Raw genomic sequence first — 20,317 nt, 5'->3', positions numbered from 1 at the left:
TGTAGGAGATCTTGGGAAACAATTTAAAGTACTTCTAACAAACAAAACTAAGAATTTCAAAACTGGGCAATAAATTTTTAATTTTGACATATCAGTAGATCATTTTATCTGGGGCCAGAATTGACAAGACAATGGCCTAACAACTGCCTTTAGCATCTGAGTGATAGTGCTGGAGCTGAAGGAACAAGTCCCATACAAGCGTGATCAGAAGGGATTTTGTGCCCCTGGAAATGCTGCATTTAACTAATGGAGTGGATTTAGCCTGCTTCTCATTGCATAAAATAAATTGACGTTTTTCAGCTTTTCAGGCCTTATTTTCCATTAACCGCTAATGAGGGGTTAAGGAGGAATCATCATCCAACGCCAACAAATGCTGTTGGGGGAGGTGTTTGTATTTCGCCTACGTTTGAAAAACTGCTGGCTGCCGCGACCTCTCAGTGTGAGCAGGGCTGATCTCTGCCCTTCTGCCCTCAGGGCAGGCCGGACGGACGGACAAGGGGAGGCCGCGGAAAGGGTCGGGGGCTCCGCTCACCCCTTCTCCCGGTCATCCATCCCTGGTAGCTGCCGGGGGCGGGACAGGGACTCCGCCAAGGGAGGGGGCCTCGGTCTGCGGAGCAGGAGCCCGATGCTGTGGCGGGGGTCGGCGTCCGGGACTCCCTCGATCCCGGGCCGGAGGGCCCCGGTGGGGATACGCCGGTATAGCAGGGAGCTCGGCACGGTGCCGGGGCGCGGGGGGCGCTGGCCTGGTGTCCCTTCCGGGGGCGGTGCCGCGGGCGGCGGCCCCAGTAGGGCTGCAGGGAAGCGCCCGCCCCTGCCACCCCCGGCGCGGTAAGATGGCGGCCGCGGCTCAGGCGCTGAGCGGCACCGGGCTGCTCCTGGCCGCCGCCGCCCTCGCCCTCCTGGCCGTGGCTATCGGCACCGACTCCTGGTACGAGACGGACGCGCGGCGGCACCGCGAGCGCTGCCGCGGCTTCGGCCACAAGCGCAGCGACCCGCCCGGCTCCATGTCGGCGCCCAGCTCGCACCTGCCGCTCCGCGCCCGGCCCCCACGGGCGCTCCTGCCCGGGCGGCCCCCGGCCCCCGCCCCAGCCGCTGCCGCTTCCGCCGCGCTGGACTCGCACTGCGGCCGCCGCTTCAACTCCACCGTCTCGGGGCTCTGGAGGCGCTGCCACCGCGCGGGCTACGAGCCGGACAGCGAGGAGCTCATCCGGAAAGGTGCGGGGGCGGGGGGCGGTGGCGGCCCCGCCGCTGTCCGTGGTGCTGAGCGCGTCCCCGCCGGGGCGCCGGGTCTGCGGGCGGGGCCGCGGCTGCCGCTGCTGCGGCGAGGACGGGCCGGCGGGAGAGCGTGGACGGAGCCCCGACCAGCCCCGTGGCTCCGGGTGTCCCTGGCATGCGGGAAGCGGCGAGCGTGGCCCTGACCCTATCCCGGTTTTGTGCGCCTCCCTCTGCTTAAAATACTGCAGTGCTGGGTGGAACCATGTCCTCGGAGAGCCCCTTCGGGGGGCCCAGTGCAGGGCCTGACTCTCGAGCGTGGTCTCGGTGGGCGTCCTCCTAATCCTGGCACTTTCTTCTTATTGAGTGCTGAGAAATGTGCAGTATTGTTCATAGTGCTGTGATTTTTATAGCAAGGTGAAAGGGACCTGTTGTTCCTCTGCTAGCAGTGGGGAGTTCTCATTGCCGCAATAGATTGCCAGGCTTTCGTGGTGATGGATGTCACTCAGGGTCCCCAGGGTGACAGAAGAGAAAGCTGTGGATCTTCTACTATTGTGGCACATGCTACAAAGCCAAGCAGGCCACGAAGTATGAATAAAATTCCTGCACTTGATGGTACAAATAATGTAGCGGGCTGACCCACGAAGCCAGTGGGTTACGTATGGTTAATGATAGATAACAGGATTTGCTGTTCCCGCAGGTACATATTAGCACAGGAAGAAGAGGAACTGGGAGAAGTGCTTCCATTGAGGCACAAAATGGAAATGCTATCTTAAGAAAACGAGTGCAGTTTTCGGCTTGGCTTCCAACTGTGACGCCAGTCCTGCACAGCAGAGGCTGGATAGACTGGCACTGTGAATCTTAGCTCGTCTTTGTCCCTTCTTTCCAATGCACAGCAGTGACTCTTACTTCTAGAAAGTCTAGTGCTGTGTGCTTAGCTTCTTTCTCCATTTAATCTCCTAGGATTCTTTTTATGTGTTTTCATTTTTTAATTTCCATGTTGAGCTCCTTTCACTAAAAGGCAGCTCTTTAATTTCTTCCTATTAATTGTGGCTGTCATGTAAAATATTTATATATTGTTTTGCTTCACATCAAGCAAAATGCTTTCAGCTTCCATTGAGATTAGCTAAGATGGGGGAAGGAATGGGAGGAATACTGGTTGGCCCTCAGTACTTCTGTTTCAGAGATATTTTTCCAACACCTCAACAGTCAGAGAGGCTTGAGACTGTTTTCTACATGCACGAGGGCACTACAGGGTGGTGAATTATCTTCCTCAGGGTCTGATGTGTAAAACTATAAGGACTCTAAAGATTTTCTTTCTACTTTATTTCTTTTTTTTTCAGCTGCTCTAAAAACAGACCTTGCCTTTCCCTACAAGCCTTGCTTCCCTCATATTCTTTGCCTATTAGGTCTGCAGTTGCTACTATAAAGATTTATGTGTCATCTTATAGAGGGAAATTGTTAATAATAGTTTTTGTAGAATCAGATCTTTAAATAGATATGACTCTCTTATCCCTTCCCCTGACCTCCTTTACTAGCAGCCTTTCCTTGTTCCTGCTGTGTCTGTCTTTTTCTCTGACAACTGTGATTAAGCAGCCTTTTCCAACTGACGGTCAGGTGTGGCTGCGTCTGAGCTGTTCTCTCAAGCATGATACTAGATCTAGGCCTTCCAAAAAGAAAAAACAGGTGATTTTTCCCTGATGTGAACTGAAGATCACTACCGTGCACCTCTGAAAGTCCTACTTCCTCCTTTGATTTGCATTAAGTTTTCAGCTAGCTCTTTGGTGATGTGTGATACCTTCTTATATTCCTAGTATTTCCTAATTTATAGATTTTTATAGGCTTTTAGTAACAGAGGAGTAATTTTTTTTTTCTCACGCTCCCGTGGTAATTTTGGTTTGGGTTTATACTTTCCATTTTCTTACTCTCTCTGGAATAAGATTTCTTTCTGTGTCTATCTTGAATTCTGAATAAATTACTAAGTCCATAAATATCTTATCCATTTAGATAATTGGATGGATTTTTAGTCCTGTATTTATCTTCTGCTATTAATAAAAAATGGTTCTGTGGAAACTTTCATACTTGAGCATTGTAGCTAATGATGCATATGCATGCATCCATTTATATATCTAAAATAAATATTAAAAAAAGTAAAATATATATACTTTGTATGTTTAAAATGAAAAGGCAGAAGTCAAAAAATGTAGCTCAAAACTGAGAGGTGGAAGATGTTTAAACGTAAGACGGGAATGATGTGTGGGATTTTTCTTAAAATGCAGAATCACCATTTTGGAACTGTGAAAAAATATCTTTTTTCATTTTAAAAATACAATTAAGAAGGCAAAAGAAGAAATAATGTACAAACCACATGGGAGAAATGGAGATTAGCAGTTAGTGAGAGATAGCAGCCAGAGAACTGAACCACTTGATGGGGAAATTACGGGGATCTATGTGTGTAAGGAGGGACTCTATGAGTGCAAGAGCTTGAGTAATACATCATCTTCTAGCCTATGCTATGTGGATTACACATTGGATAACTGATGCTACAACAAAAACCTTCTGCATGGAGTATTTTTAAGTAGTGAGGTCTTACAGGGATTTATTATATCCTGTTTAGAGGTTTTCTCTACCTATTAGAGTAAAAAGGTGTTGCTTACAAAATGGTGACAGTAGAAAATGATTAGTTAGGAGAGATCCATTCTAACAGGCTGCTTTGGATAACTTGGTGAGTTCATTTGAAAAACATGCATTTTAACATCACTAAATTGAAGGAATTAAAAAGGAAAGGTTCATCACTGTTGATAAAGTGGGGATTTTATTGCTTTTCAAGCTTGCTCTGAAAAGTCTCTGGGATGGGACTGGTATGTCTCACATAGACTGGGCAGAAAAGATTACCATTATGTAGCTGAGAAAGTGAGGAGAACCACTGGATGCTTAAGCAGAGGAACACAACAGTTTGTGGCAGTAATGAGGCCCTTGAGAGAAAACTGCTCAGTCCTGGTATCTGTACTGTTCCTATTCTTTCCAACTGATGATAAATTGGAAGACTTAGAGGATTGACTGTGAGGTCTGTAGACGATCTACTATAGTGGCATGTTTAATAAACTCAGTCTGTTTGGTCATGGTCCTTGGTAAGTATGATCTGTCAGTAAGTGTGATCTGTAAAAATTATCATGGTATCTTAAAGGAAAGTTGATTTATTTGGTCTGGTGGCCTTGGGGTGCCGATGTGGACAGAGTGAACCCATAGCTGTGATGCTCCTCACAGTCTTGGGCAGAAACGGTAGGAATACGCCAGGGAACTTCAGTGGCCACTTAGTCCTGGGCATAAGGGAGGGGAGAGCCAGACCTCATGTGGTAATCAATTGTTAACTGCCCATGGCTGCTCATGGTCAGGAGAGGGTCTCTCCCAGCTGTGTGAGAGTCAAAGTGCTCTAAGATGGGACTGGGCCACATAGCAGAACTGAAAATGAGAACCCCTCATTTCCTCCTTGTAACTGGAGCATAGGCAATAAAGAGAAGAAAACTCATGTTTCAAAGTTGGAGAGAGACAAAAACTAAATTGAGAGAAAGTCAGGATGCACTGACCCCAGGATTACAAACTGAATGTATCACAGCAGGCCTGTGTCTGTGTTTCCAGGTCTCTGGCGGTTTAGGAACAAGGGACCTGTGCTCTGCCTGGGTATCTAGCTATTTTAGCCAGCATCTTCTGATATATCCCAGCCTTCATACTCAGTCAGGAGAAAGGACTCGTTCAGGGACACTCACATGTACTATTTTGGGTTGTGTGAGTTCCAAGGGTTGTGGGAGGGGAACCTGTCTGCATTTGTAATCTTGAAGGGTAAAAAAAACCACATTGAGGACAAGGTGTTAGAAACAATGTTGGCTGTGAGAAGGCACAAGCATGTAGTTTGACCATTAAAGTGTCACTGTGACACTGCTGGATGGAGTTCATTGCAGTTCATATTTATCTTTTAATCAAGAAAATTGCACAAGTAAAATGCGCATTTTGCGATTTTCACAGTGTTCTTTTAAGACCCCTTAGAAATGCTGGGATCAGGCTGTCTGTCTAATCTTTTTCTTGTACATGTGCTTTATGGTAAGCTAATGACATGAGCACCTGCCCCCTTCTGTCCTGCATTCTTAATTTACTTGTGTGCCAAAAAATACAACACTTACTTACTTGTTGATCACTACGTGACTCTGTTCTGTTCGAGCCCTTGCCTGAAGGCAAAGGTTTTAATTTTGGCAGGCTTTCTTATGGTGCTTGTCTCACTGTATTATTAAAAAAAAGGGAAATCATTTTGCTAGCAGGTTTCTGAAATGGAGGGCAGGATGCTGTCCCTGTTCTATAGACTGCAATTTGAGATATGTAAGGGATCAGGTCAAAGGACTTATTGGAGTACCTTTGAAATACCTTTGACTTCACAATAATTTTGAGACTGCAGACCTGATTTTGATTTTTACTTTTTTTTTCTTGAGTACTTAGAGAACAAGGTGTTATATGACTTTAAATACAGCCCTGTGGAGTACCTGGCCATAATTGAATGCATGACGTCTCTGCAAATGAGACCTAGAGATTGTCTCAGAAAGTGGGAAACATGAGCTAGTGACTGCAGATGCAAAATCTGGCTACTGAAGATTGCCTGGGTGCATGTTTTGGTTTTCTGTGAGAAAGTGAGTAGGTATTCAACCGAGAGATCCCCCTCACTGCTTCCCCGATCCCCTGGCTCCTGCCTGCCTATTTCAGCTTTTTTAGCAGACCTACATAGAGAGGCCTCTCTTGTTTTGCTTATGGTGACTCACACTAGAGTGGATCCAGCCTCTGCTATAAGGGAAGTGGGAATCTTGTTAGAAAAATGGCTTGTGCTGGTGTAGTCCAAAGGCCATCACCAAGCCTGTGGATTAGAGATCAGTGCTGAGCAAAAACCCTAAAATTTGTGAACTCCTGAGCTCTTTGTTTTGCAGACTTGCTGTTTTAGTATAATTGTATGTGCTACCTACATAAAATTAGCACTTTGAATTACAGGGAAGAAAGGATTAGGAGTATAATTTCTAAACCAAAGGCAGAATGAATTGATATTCAAAAACTTCTAAGTAACCAGGTTTGTATAGGAAGGTGAAGAGATCTTAGTTTAAGTTTACATGTTAAACTCTTGGAATTATACGGAGCAAGTATTTTTCTCAGTGATGTTTTAGCTGAGGATTCCATAGCTTTGATCATGAGGGATGTACATCTCTAGTCTTCGCTTTTTCTTTAATGAGGTATAAAAATAGTAATCCTTGCTCTTATGAAAAAATACTGCTTCATGTATGCTACTTTTATAATCAGAATATGTAAGTGCACAGATCATATTTTAATGAGTCCAGTGCATTGTAATCTGAAATCTGGTGTCATTAGTTTATTCTGAATACATATTACTCTACAACACATGTAAATCATGTCAATATTGAAGTTGAATTCAGTCAGCAGTTACAGATGAAATTTAATTAGATACTGTGATGTGCTACTTATGGCCTAAATTCTTAACTTAATATTTATAGCCTTTGCAAATGAACTGGCATAGTCTGTCACTGGGTTATCTTGCTGATCATTTGCTCAGGTGGCTCTAGACACTTGTCCTGAGATAAGTGCAAAGAGGGAGCGTTGCTCCACAGCGTGGTGCAGAATGGCTTAAGGTGAAGGGCAGAACTCCATGTATAGTGTCTCACTGCCAGCGCTCTGTGGTGTTGGGGAAGTGTCAGGGAGCGAGGCAGGGGAAGGGTGTGGTGGGAAGCACATCTGAGGGTGGGGGTGTGTTTGAAATGGGGGGAAATCCAGATCACCTTTCCCATCCTGGCCTGGTGGCTGGATTGGCTGGGCCTCTTGCGTGCAACTCCTAATCTTGTGAAACGGGGGTTTCCTCTTTGCAAGTCCTTGCAGAAACCAGGTCAGTACAGTCCCAGTAAACATCGTTAGAGAACAAAATCATGTTTCTCATTGCTGCGGGAGCTGCACAAAGCCCATTGCTTCTCCTGGGTTTTCTGGTGTCTTTTACAAAGCTGATCACTGAGTTTGCAGCTCTGTGCTAGTGATTGTTCACCAGCTTAATTAGCTCACTGGCCAACTCATTGTTTTTGATTGGTTCTTCTGCCCCAACATTTAAATAGCGGTAATGACCCTGTAACCATTGTTTAAGGGGAACTTTTTGTACTATTTAGCTCTTTTACCTTTCTAGCTGTTCACTTCTATCCCACCATCCATGTTTATTCTCTCCCATTTTCTGAACTGAAAATCCCTTTCAAGAAGAGCATGCTTGTCTGTTCACATTTACGTGTGGGGTACACTTTTCTTTAAGCTATAGTGGAAACAAGCCTACCTGGGTACTATTGTTTGTTGAAAATAAAGCAAAGAGTCAATGACTATTGGAGTGAATTCAAATGATTCTCCCATGCAATTCACTTCCCAGCATTCATTCAAAATTTTCAAAGTGGTTCAACTCTGTCTTAGAGACAAAACAAGTCTTCTTGGTACTTAGACATGTTCTTGTGTCCTGAGACATCCCATAGCAGTTCCTCTAGGAAACTTCTGGAGATGTTTTTGGTCACTGTCCTTAATGTTTACTTTAGCTATTGCTTCTCGGAGCTTGCCCGGATCAGCACCTAGTTTCTTCTTTGCTGGTGTTTCTTTGTAGCAAGGTTCCCTGCCCTGCTAATCCCAAAGCCTTTGAAGTAAACTTTTGAAGCTCATTGGTTACATTTGCTCTGTTACTGAACTAAAGCTTCCCCTGTGTGAGTTCTGCTGGGCCAGCGAACTCAACAGCAAGTGCAAGGCACAGAGCTTTCATGCTGTTTCACACTGATGTTTCTTTTACAGGAGTTATCCAGCGCTGCACTGCTGTGAAGTACCACTACACCTCCAGCTCTCTGCCTCGCAACTTGCCTGTCAACATCACAAACACAATCCGGCAGGATGAGTGGCATGCGCTCCGTAAGTAACCCAAAGTAGTGTACAAGACTGTTTGGATTACTTCATGCCTTAAAGCGATGCCAAGTGAGGGCTCTGAGTCACCTAGCTGTCACTGGGCTCTAAGCATAAATACACATTTATTAGTGAGGAAGTGCAAGCAGCCGACAGTATAATTGGAAGGGGACATGAGGTTTGGAGGGGCTTAAAGCTGTGAATTCAGGAATACAGGTGCGTGTGGAGTGTGCTGCAAGGTGGATCTGGGGACAGACAGGTCCTAGCTGGCTTACAGGAAAGGTGCTGCATCACTGTATAGACCTTGTTGCATTTTTCTGTGTGCACCTGGTGACCTGGTACAACCCCCGGTGACCAACTATTTTAGGGAACATCTCCGTTTGTCCTTTCAACCTCTTGTTACTAGCACCTGGCCCACAAGCTACCTTATGTCTCACACAGATAACTGACCTGTAGCCTGTGACTGAGAATGATTTAATCAGTTTTTTCTGCTCCCGCTTTTCTGGTTTTTTTTTTCTTTTTCTATTGCCTCACATAATTCAGCCTAGCCCCTGTCATGTGAGAGTCCATGCCAAGAAAATCTTATTTCAGCTAGAGACTGAACTAGGAGGAGACAAGAACAGCAATTTTACTATGGATGACTAAGTTCTCTTCATATCACTGGTACCCAAGCTTTTTTTTAGAGCTTGTTACTGGAGTTGTTCCCATAATACTGTACTGATCTGCTGTCTGCTTTGGTCCTCCCACTATTCCTCTTTTCAGTTCACGTTGCCTTCCACGCGCTAGTCCTTTAGTTCTCTTCAGTGTCCCCTCTCGCTTTTGTTTCTATTTTCAGCAGTCACTCCTCCAACAAACTCTATCCCAAAGAAAGACACCACATCAAAAAAAGAAAAAAAGCCCCTGCAGTATTAGCATAGTGCTGAGTTCATAATACACCCCTTCTATCCCATGTTGGGCAAACTATCTCAAAGAAGCTACAGGAGGAGGAATCCATGGGTGAAGTATAAACTTTAGAACCAGTAAATCTACATCTGTCTGGACTCTCCTCTGGCTGTCCTGTCTAGGTGCCACCATCTTCATGTCTTCTTTCTTGCTTTTCTCCTTTCTCTTTCTTCAGATCTGCGGAGGATGACAGCTGGCTTCATTGGCATGGCAGTCTCCATCATCCTGTTTGGGTGGATCATTGGTGTGCTGGGCTGCTGCAAACAGCAGGAGCTTATGCAGTACGTGGCTGGGCTGCTCTTCCTAATGGGAGGTGAGAGCCTTTTGCTTCTGCTCCTCAAGTTACCACATTCAGTATTGCTGGCTTGTAAAAGGCAAATTAGCCCACAGCAACCACACGAAGCAGCAAAATTATTTAGTGCAGCAAACGGTCAGCACAGTGCAGTTACCACTTCCAGCAGTGGGCAGGATCTCTGATTGCATGGGTATTTGCATGTTTCTGAGTAGACCCCAATGTATGTGTATGAGCCTTCAGCTCTAGAGAGCTGGTGTGTAGCCCTAGAGACCATGTGCACAATGAGCACTGTCCTCTTTCATGCTCCAAATGTGCAGCCTGTGGCTCCTGTCAGACAGCTCAGTTCAGTTTTCCTAGGGAATCATAACAAACAAACAAACAATTTGATTTGGAGCACCTTTCTGATACTCAAAGATAAAGTGTAATGATGAAGTCCAAACCCAGCCAAGCCTGGGAGAACATTGGTTCAGTGATAAGGACATGAACTTAGTGCTTGCCAGGTGTGTTAGATCTGTTTGTCCTGGCTGGGAGCAGACTTTCTGGGTGGCCAGAGGTTTTTCTGAAAACCTTTCTTTGATTGTTCAGCTTAAAAATGGTCAGTATTTTATCTTTATTTGAAAGGGACATAGTAGCAACAACAAGTGTACCAAAAGGGTGAGGTACTGAGATGCTCCAAGAGTGAGGTGCAAGCAGTAAATATGCAATTTTCAAGTATGAAAAATTGCAAATTACCTAAAAGCCAGACCTGCTACCCTAGAGGCCCAGTGTCAGCATCTATAATGGCTACAAGCAAGGAACTTCTTGGTTAACAGCATCTCTACCACCTGAAAAAGTAGGTGTGACACTGGTTTGGTGCCTCTTTTGGGGTGGGGTGTGTGGGGAAATCTTCCCTTGCCATAGACAAGCCTTCTCAAGGAGTGTTTTTGAAGGCTGCACAAAACCCTGCCGACATGGTGTGATGCTAGAAAGGCTGGAAGTTAGGCTTGTGCTGTCCTTGGTAATCTTATGTGCTGCTTAACTGCAGTTTCCTTGGGAACATTTTAGTTTCTTTATTGCACAGCATTGAACGAGTAAAGTATTTTAAGTGGAAGAGGTAGACTGGGTCCCCTTCAAGTGCTTTTGCACTTAGTGCGATGAGCATGCTGCCAGCAGTAAGAGCTGTCATTAGTATTTAGACATAAATGTACAGCTGGAGAGAATAAAATGATCTCCTCGAGACTAGTGTACTAGTGCATATTAGACATACTAGAGTGCCTTGCATTATGTTTCTTATGATTTTTTTCTTCCTCTATATAGGTGTTTAGTGAATGTGTAGCAGATGACAAAATCCTGGGCACTCTCTATGGGCCTAGGGTACAGCTGGCAGAAGTATGGGTGTTCCTGGTAGAAACCAAGCAGTGCTGCACTTGCAGCCCTGGGATTCAGTATTAACCTTCTATAGGAGAAACTGCTCGGGTACTGTGTGGAACCTGATGACATTAGTCATTGAACTATACATGACTGAGTTCAAAATTGCAACAGAAGGAGCTAAGACAGTATTGGTTATTTGTGAATCAAGGTATCCTGCAGTCCTACATATTTTCCCTTTTTTTTTTTCTCTGCCTTATAATAAGAATGACTGGTAGGACTGAAGAAAAAACCCAAGGGTAATTCTTGATTTTGAAAATTCATGACTGAAAATACCTAGGGTTAAAAACGCAGTGCATAATTAACCTGTCTGAGGGCAGTGTAGAACCCTCTTGCTTTTCTCCTGCAGGTACATGCTGTATCATCTCACTCTGCACATGCGTAGCTGGGATCAATTTTGAGTTATCTCGCTATCCTCGCTACGTTTATGGGCTGCCAGAGGACATCAGTCATGGCTATGGCTGGTCCATGTTCTGTGCCTGGGGAGGGCTGGGCCTCACCCTGCTGGCTGGGTTCCTCTGCACATTGGCCCCATCACTCAACACTTCCCGAGCATCCGTACAAAAACCCAGACAAGAAAACGGGGCCGTGTGACCCTGGAGGAAGTGAGGAGAGACTCTGGAAAGTGCAGCCTGGGCAGAGCTGTGGGTTAACACCAGGAAGAGGTGGCATGTCGGCACGTGGAGAGCAGTGCCATAGCTGTTGAAACACCAGCCTCTGGGATGCTGCTACAGCCTCCAGTCGCAGACATGGACATTGCAAGTAACTCCAGGTTTGAATTATGGGCAACTTGATCATTGATGGTTTAAGGGGGACAGTTCTTTCAATTTGTTTTTTTTTCTGTTTACAAGGGATTAAGTCCAAGGCTGTGTCTTTTTTTGTGCTGTTTTTTGAACTGTACCTCCATGGTCCTGTTATTGTCCAGTTGTAAGGGATGTTTACGCACCAACTCTATTGCTGCAGGTCTGTGTAATTCAGACCCAAATTAGGGCAAGGAGCTAAGTGAAGTTGGCTTGAACACTTTTGCAACAGGCGTGTCTAGTGTTGGCTCAGGCCATCCTTTCCCAAAAGAACCTTGATCTAAGCCGAGGTTTAGGCCAAAGAATTAGCCCATTCTTAGTATTAATTCATTTAAAACAGAAACCTGTGCTATTCTTTGCTGCGGTATCATCTATTTACTCACTACTGAAGCTGTTTTGAAAAGGAGCCAGCTGTAACTGAGCAGCAAGACTCCAAGAAAACTCTTACAGGCTTTAGGAAAGGAGGGAAAAGTTTTTCTCAGCTTCTTACACAGGTGAGATTACTTATTTGGCTGACTAACATACCCTTTTTTTAATGGGGAGATGTATGCAACATGCAGCTTATAACTGTTCCGCTAGAGGCCAGGGTATGTTTCTCAAAATATGTCACAGTTTGAGCTGCCAGGATCAACCTTCACCCTCTAACTATCTTGTGGGTGCACTCCTGTTCTGTGAAAGGAGATGAGTAATTCTCCCCAAGCTCAAGTAACAGTACTGCTAAACTAGCAGATGTACAGCCCCCTCTAATACTAACGTCCAAAGGAACCGCAATGTACTTTCCTCAGGAACGTGTGGCTTCTGCTCACTTCTCCACTCACCCTTTCTAATGTCAAATGCCTCCTGAGCAGTGTGTCAAGAACACGCATGTTCTGCTGGAACAAGATCCCCCTCCAAAATGACACTAAGGACCTTGGTACCAGCAGAAGTACTAGGGCTAACTCAGGAACATCAGCCAAAGTACTTTGGGGTGCATTTTTCTTTCGTTCATTGATTTTTTTTTTCCCCCTCACATCCCTGCCCCTCTCCCAAGCGTCCAAAAACTGCACAGGTAAAGATGAGATGGCCAGCATTTGGAGATGTTTACATTGTATTTAAAATACAATACAGTGGCATGTAAGATACTTAATGCTAAAGTCAGTGTATTTATGAGAAGTGTAATTTTTAAATGGAAGTTGTAATTCTCAACTGGCATTAAAAGTACTGAAAGACTTGCTCAGTGGATGGACCCTTGAATTCTTTATGACTAATCACCAGACTGATTCATCAGAGAGCTCACATACATACCAGCAATGGTGTTAAAGCTTCCAGAGTTAAGTTCAAACATCATTCATATGTGAATTGTGTTCACTTCTCCCTTGAAAAATGCGTGTTAGTTCAAAATATTCAAACACTAACAAAGCTGTAGAATGTTCACTGGCTGCACAGGTAGAAACCGGGGATGCTGTCTGAGCTGCAGCTCATCAATGTCAAAGAACACTTACTGCAGTATAACCTGCTGGTCCTCATCCAGAAGTAGCAGAGCAGGATTTAATCCAGTTCTAACAGGACGGTCCAAAAGCAGCATAATGGGCACCATGGACAGGAAGTTTACAACCTCCCTTATACAAATGTAGAATCACCGAGCAAGGGTGACAGCCCCAACACATCACGGATTAGTTTTTAAAGGGAAAAAATGCTTTATTTTTTCCAGACAGAAAGTAAGTGATACAGTCCAGTCTAGTCCTGTCCTCTGCCAAGGCCACAACCTTGACTGGGCAGAGATCAGGCATAGTACTGCAGGTTGGCTTTTTTCTTTGCCTGAACCTCCAGGATTCCTTCCATGTAGTCCTCGTGGGTGAGCTCAGTAGCTCCACGGCGGAGAGCAATCATCCCCTGCCCAACGAGACAGTATTTAGAAAGGGAATGTGAGCACCACATGAGTTCCAAGTAATTACGCCACATTAGCTTTCACATTTCCCTCCCATCAGTGCTGGCTGCTGTAGAGGAGTACTTACCGCTTCAACACACACAGCCTTGCACTGGGCTCCATTGAAATCATCTGTGCAGCGAGCCAGTTCCTCATAGTTCACGTCAGGGCTGATATGAGCAGAAAAAGGAAAAAAAAGTCTAAACATGTACCAAATAAAAAAAGCAAGGCAGGGAGTTTCCTTAACCCAACAGTAAGCTCTCAACAAGTGACTGCCAACCGCTTCTCAGCCCTGAGGTACCATTGTGAGTGACAAACATAGCCCCAGAAGGCCATACCTGACATTCATTTTGCGTGAATGGATCTGCATAATTCTGGCTCTGGCCTCCTCATTAGGCATTGGAAACTCAATCTTCCGATCTAATCGTCCAGAGCGGAGCAAAGCTGGGTCCAAGATATCAACCCGGTTGGTTGCAGCAATCACCTAAGCAGAAGTAGGATCATCAGTGTGAGGCACCTGGAGAACAGGCCTCTTCTCCCCAAAGATCCAACAAGCTTCTTCCCTGGACATCGTTTCCATCCCCTGCTAGAGTGCCCTGGACCTCAGCAGCACTCCCTGCCAGATCCCAACCTTGACTTGCGTGTTGGGCTGGAAACCATCAAGTTGATTAAGCAGCTCCAGCATGGTCCTCTGCACCTCCCGATCACCAGCCTTCTCACTATCAAACCTGAGGAGGAAACAAGGGTAAAACTATCAGCATGAACCTGACCAACCTGTCCCTATGTTTTCAATCACATCAAAAGACAGAATGACTGTAGTTCATAGTCCTTGGCCAAGGGCTTCCAAATTTCTCCTTGAAACTACAAGGAGTCCTACTATGATGAGGACTGCAAATAGAATAACTGTCAGCAGCACCTGAGTCTTAATTCAGTCCTTAGAGCTGAATGTGGTTTATGCTGCCCAGGCCCAAGTAGTAAAGGAGGGTGAACATCTCCACGTGTCCGCTGCAATGATCACAAAACAGTTTTATAGAGCAGGAGACTATCAGATAGATATCAAGTCTCATGAATGTCACTCGTGAGCTCAAGGATTGTGGCAACTGCTATGTGCAACTGTGTTTACACTCTTGTTTCTGATTAGACCATGCTTTAAGCTAGGCTCTGCTCACATACACAGAGAAAGGGGGCTGCTCCCAAGAGCTTTACAACATGGCCTACACCTCACCTTTTAGTGCCAATGGCATCCAGTTCGTCAATAAAGATGATGGAAGGAGCTTTCTCCTTCGCGAGAGCAAAAGCATCGCGTACCAGCTTAGCTCCATCACCAATGAACATCTGCACAAGTTGTGGACCCGCAAGCTTCAGGAACGTAGCCTGGGAAGTGAAAGAGAATCCTATACCTCATTTCTCAATAGGGTCAGCTACGACTATTATAAGAAGCCCTTAATTAAAACAAGCAAGCAAGCAAACAGAAAAGAAAATCTCAGCCTTTGTAACACCCATTTGTATGTATGACCCCTCTCTCCTTGGAGGTGTTCATATTCTTTGTCAGGTACTATTCTACAGCAGCACACACTTTCAAAGGTTCCTTTTACCTTAGTCTGGGCAGCACACGCTCGAGCTAAAAGTGTCTTCCCTGTTCCTGGAGGCCCATACATAAGGACTCCTTTGGGTGGCTGTATACCCAAATTTTCAAATTTCTCCTTATGATTCATTGGCAGGACAATGGCCTCCACGAGCTACAGCAAAAGAAAAACATTAATACATAAACCTATTCTTGTCCACAGATCCAGGCTGCCTGCTTTTAAATTGAATTTCAAAGACTGTTGTCCTCCATCACACCAGAAACTATACATTAAGTATCACCTCTTGGATTTGTTTATCCAGCCCCCCGATGTCACTGTACTGCTCTGTGGGCCTCTCATCCACCTCCATGGCTTTCACCCGTGAATCATATTCAGTAGGCAGAGTCTCCAGGATCAAGTAAGAGTCTTTGTTCACCCCCTGTAAACACAAGTGCTTTGCTTTTAACAGGCCCTTCAGATAGCAATTAATAAACATGCAATCAAAGATGATTTACTAGACCTCAGGGATGCAGGAATAACCAGCTTTGACACTGGTGCTCAACAAATCACCACAGCTTGGCACAATGGACAATACCACAGTTAACCTACCATATTTTAAAAGAGTGGTCCAAATTACTTACAATACAAAAGACTAGGTTTAGAAAATTTACTAGATGATCTCTGAATTTTCAGCACCTACTTTTATATGTAAAGAACACACATCCTAAACTACTGTTCAATACTACAAATATGACTGAACCCATAATATCTTTCTAATAAAATTTTAGTAAAGAAATGGTCTTGGGGAAACATGGACAGATTTGTTTCCTTTCTAAAGGGTAAGACATATGCAATTTTCTCACTACCATCATATCTAACTATCACAACAGCATCACTCACCACCAGGTCTCCAGGCTTCAACTTCTCAGCATCAACCAACCCAATAACGGGTAGGAAATATGTCTGTAGGAAAGAAACCAAAGTAAGCAAACCCAGATGTACTAGGAGAAGGTGCTTTGCATCACTCCTCACACCTGGCTGGGGACATGGATCTTACTTGACGTGTGGAGGTCTTGATCACAGCACACTTGCCCTTTCTCTGGGAATCCAGGTCAATGTTTGCTCCATCCTCCTCCTGGTCATTGGGGTCAACATCCAGCAGCTGAAAACCAGAGTGAAAGGCTTCATGAAAGTGTAAACAGGCTAGCAGAATGACCCCAGGATTAATGCTTCTAAATTACATGGAGTGGGAGAAGTAAAACTTTCCATCATCCATCAGCAGTAGAATCCTGAAAGCATTAAAGCTCTCCCGTAAAAATCAATTTCTTTCTTTCCTCAAGAAGCAGCACACAACAATGCATAGAAAGATGCTACAAAGTTCAGAACAAAGTAGTAGCTAATGGCAGTGATTCCTCCTCCCATAAGCAGCTCACATTAAGTTTTAAGTTCATTAAGTTTTAAAACAGTAGTACAAACCAATCCCATTTTTAAAAATAGAAAACTATCAGCATTTTTTTTCCTATCATAAAAATTACTGAGTTACAAAAAGAATATGATGTAGTAACAGAGCTACTGCCTTTCATTTGTGTCACAAATGTGCTGTGTCACAAGTTTCAGAGAGCACGTACAGAATTTCACATGCCCAAGTCTACACTTAGTGGGGCTGTGTCACCCTCTGATAGCTGCCACATACAGATGAACAGTAGCCAAAGCTTAAGGAATGACCCAGACAAGAAGTGGGCAAATGACGTGCACCTCCAGGTCACAAACAGAAAAATCTGAAAGTCCTGGCTCCAGAAGCATCAGTAGTTTGAGAATACTCCATGTCCTGTATCACTGCTGAGCTCCCCTCCCTTTCTCCCTGTCACTATATACTGCACACAAGTCCCATGTCACTGCAGAAGAGTCCACCACTCTCACCTCAATAACATTGGAGACAAGGTATGGCAGGGTTTTGTTCACTTTGATCTTCTCACTGTTCTCTTTGATCTTGTCTTTCATGGCCTGAAGCTCATGGGTCACTCTCAGCACTTCACTCTTCATGATCTGGAATTGGTACACAGAAAAAAGAAATAGGAATAGTATCAGAAGACAAGATAAAATTAATGTATTATTCAAAAAAGTAAACAGTTATAAAAACTAAAATCTTAGGAAATAGTGGGTATAAAGGGAAATGTAATACAAAAAGAGGAAAACCCAGAAAATTAGCCAAAATGGGTTAGGAATGCAGGCTGGTCTCTAATAAGAGAATTTCTTCCCAGTGTCACCTGGTAGCCTTAGTCTGATCAATGCATCAGCTTACTGGGTTGCAATGTGACCTAGATAACAATATGACCCAGACAAGGAAACTGTGGTTTGGTTGTGATTTTTTTAATGTATACGTACCCAGGTAACTACATATACACACGCAGGCATCCATATACACACGCCTATATTACAGTTATGTTTTGTAGGAGATTGGAACTAGATGATCTTTAAGGTCCCTTCCAACCCAAACCATTCTGTGATTCAGCCTGGAGAAGTTTCCAGGGAGACCTCATGGTGGCCTTTCAGTATTTAAAGGGGTCTTGTAAGAAAGATGGGAACAGATTTTTTTTAGTAAGACCTGTTGCAATAGGACAAGGGGTAATGGTTTTAAACTTAAAAAGGAGAGATTTAAACCAGATATATGGAAGAATTTTTTTACAATGAGGTTAGTAAAACACTGTAACAGGTTGCCCAGAGAGGTAGTGGATGCCCCATTCCTGGAAACGTTCAAGGCCAGGTTGGACAGGGCTCTGAGCAACCTGGTCTAGTGGAAGATGTCCCTGCTCATTGCAGGAGGGTTGGACTAGATGACCTTTAGAGGTCCCTTCCACCCCAAACTATGATTCTACTAACTGTAAGGGAAAAAATCTATAAGAAAAGAAGTTCTGTACTCACCATCCAACAGTAAGTACGTTTACACCCAAGACTAACATACCCAATACAGGTATTTTGTAGTGCTGTCTGGGTGATGCCCACATGTTTTCCTCCCTTTACTGGTTAGTCACACAGTTTGAAAACACTCAGTTTGTGATCCCCACTGAAGTGACTGTAGCACCATGAGGTCTCAGGAGAACTGGTCACACCTGAATTGGTGTGATTCTGTTTCACAGGGAAATCCACTCTTCTCTGAGAAAATATCTTTTTAAAACTCTTGATGCCTAAGCATAATATTGTGCTGTAACACATTCACAGGACAAAACTTTTACAGGAGCCAATACAGAATCTGTTACATAAAAATGCAAAAAACTTATAAATTTGATTTAATAAAACAGACTCTAGGAAACATTCAAGGAAAACTGCATGGGAGGACACCAATGAACATTTTGCAATTATGAAGCTCTTACTATAAAATGAAGAAGGGTACTTTTACTCCTTACTGTATTCTGTAATTTAAAAATAAGACACACATTTACCTTTACTGTCCTTACAGAATAAGAAAGTTAATAAGTCAGAATTACTTGTGGAGCCTAAAGCAGTATAAGATGAAGTTGCTCTGCAGAATTTATGAAATATTTTATCTCAATACTGCTAACATCAAGCAGCAGACAAATGTATACTAAAGTTACAAGTGCTCTTTTATGCAAAATGAGTCTATCTTGATACAGGTCCATCTAGATAATATCTTAATGAATAAACAAGATAAGAAGATGGAGTGTATTCTCATGATGTTTGCAGATGACACCAAATTGGTGGGCATAGTCTCAAGGGCAGGACTGCCACTCACAGGGACCTTGAGGGACTGGAGAAATAGGCACATAGGAACCTGACAAAATTTAAGGACAAATGCAGAGCCCAGCACCTGGGAAAGAAGTGCACCTTGCAATGACACAGGCTAGTCACTGGCTGGCTGGAAACCAGCTCTGACGAAATGGACCTGGGGGTGTCCATTGACAGCAAAGTGAACAGGAGCCAGCCATGTACTCTGACAGTGTGGCAAACAGCATCCCAGGCTGCACTAACAGGAGTGAAGGCAGTAGATGGGGAAAAGTGATCAGTCCCCTTTACTCAACACTCTGATCCAGTCTGGCCCGCCCCATACAGTAAAGACATTGATAAACTGGACTGAGTTCAGCATAGAGCCACTGAGATGAATAGGGGACTGGAGCACAGCCCCTCTGAGAAGTAGCTGAGGGAAGTGGGCTTGTTCAGCTGGAGAACTACTAGGGAAGGTATTAAGAAGACTGAGCCAGACACTTTACAGGAGTACACAGTGGATGGATGAGATAACAGACAAAGACTGAAACAAGAGACGCTCAGCCTCCGTGTAAAGCAAATCTTTATCCTCACGAGGTCTCTCAGGTGGCAGCACTGAACATCCAGAGAAGTGGTGCAATATCTGTCTTCAAAGGCTTTCAAGATTCAACAGGATAAAGCCCTGAGCAGCCTGGCTTACGGCTGACCCTGCTTTGAAAAGGAGCTCGGCCTGGAAGTCTTCTCAACTCCCTTCCAACATGAACTACCCGATGACACACTTGTGTCTCAGGCTACAGAACAGATCTCCCGCTCCCCTGTGCCTACGAGGCAGGCAAAACCATCCAAGGCTGTGTAGAACAACCGCCCACTCAGCTTCCCCGGGCTTGCTCTCCCGAGAATCACCACTCCTCAATCTGCCGTTCCCGATCTAGTTAACCGCGTCTTTCCGCTGCCCCGTGGCTGCGCTAAGCCCGCCCCGAGCTCCAGCAGCGCGAGGCTCCCAAGGCCGGACGGCCCGGCCCGGCCCCGCCGCGCTACCCGGCCCGGCGGCGGCCCCGGGCCGCTACCTTGATCTCGCTGTCGAGGAGGCGGGTGCGCTGCACGATCTCCTCCGTGGACATCTTCAGCACCTCCTCGCCGACGCCGTCCTGCGGGGGCACAACGGCAGCGTCACCCTCGGCTCGGCCTCGCCCCAGCCCCAGCCCCGCCGCCCCTGGTCCCAACTCCGGTCCCTCACCTCCGACTCATCCCACACCGACGCCATTTTTCCGCCGGGCTGCGGACGCGCACCGCGCGGCGGGTTCGGGGCGGCAGATTCCGCACTGCCCTCGCCCGCTCAGGGCGGGAGGCGGCGGGAAGGGCGGCTCGGGGGTCCCGCGGCCCCTTCTCTCCCTTGGCGCTGCCGCCTCCCGGACCGCAGCCCCGCGGCCCCGCCGAGCGCGGACGTGCCGAATCTGCCGGCGGGGCGGGACGGGAGCCGCCGGCGGGTCACGTGCCGTCCCCAAATCTG

The 20,317-nt window shown here is 45.4% G+C and overlaps 2 protein-coding genes across 2 annotated transcripts; one reads left to right on the top strand and one right to left on the bottom strand.

Moving 5' to 3' along the window:
- The first annotated feature begins 770 nt into the window (after nt 1–770).
- Nucleotides 771–12,832, top strand: LOC116787923 (transmembrane protein 178B-like). Its single transcript, XM_032690037.1, has 4 exons — nt 771–1,215; nt 8,068–8,181; nt 9,290–9,427; nt 11,166–12,832. Exons 1-4 carry the CDS (start codon nt 834–836, stop codon nt 11,408–11,410), a joined length of 879 nt encoding a protein of 292 aa, XP_032545928.1. The 5' UTR covers nt 771–833; the 3' UTR covers nt 11,411–12,832.
- Nucleotides 12,833–13,268: 436 nt separating this feature from the next.
- On the bottom strand, nt 13,269–20,292 carry PSMC3 (proteasome 26S subunit, ATPase 3). The gene is made up of 12 exons (XM_032690031.1): nt 20,045–20,292; nt 19,875–19,955; nt 17,008–17,133; nt 16,145–16,249; nt 15,988–16,050; nt 15,389–15,526; nt 15,118–15,261; nt 14,748–14,896; nt 14,154–14,250; nt 13,861–14,006; nt 13,611–13,692; nt 13,269–13,488 (listed from the first exon to the last, which is right to left on the bottom strand). The coding sequence occupies exons 1-12, from the start codon at nt 20,069–20,071 to the stop codon at nt 13,378–13,380; spliced, it is 1,269 nt and encodes a 422-aa protein (XP_032545922.1). The 5' UTR covers nt 20,072–20,292; the 3' UTR covers nt 13,269–13,377.
- Between the last annotated feature and the right edge of the window lie 25 nt (nt 20,293–20,317).

This window comes from Chiroxiphia lanceolata, chromosome 6 (genome assembly GCF_009829145.1).
Source record: "Chiroxiphia lanceolata isolate bChiLan1 chromosome 6, bChiLan1.pri, whole genome shotgun sequence".
In the NCBI taxonomy this organism is placed as follows: Eukaryota; Metazoa; Chordata; class Aves; order Passeriformes; family Pipridae; genus Chiroxiphia; species Chiroxiphia lanceolata.
This window is presented reverse-complemented; position numbering and strand designations above follow the sequence as displayed.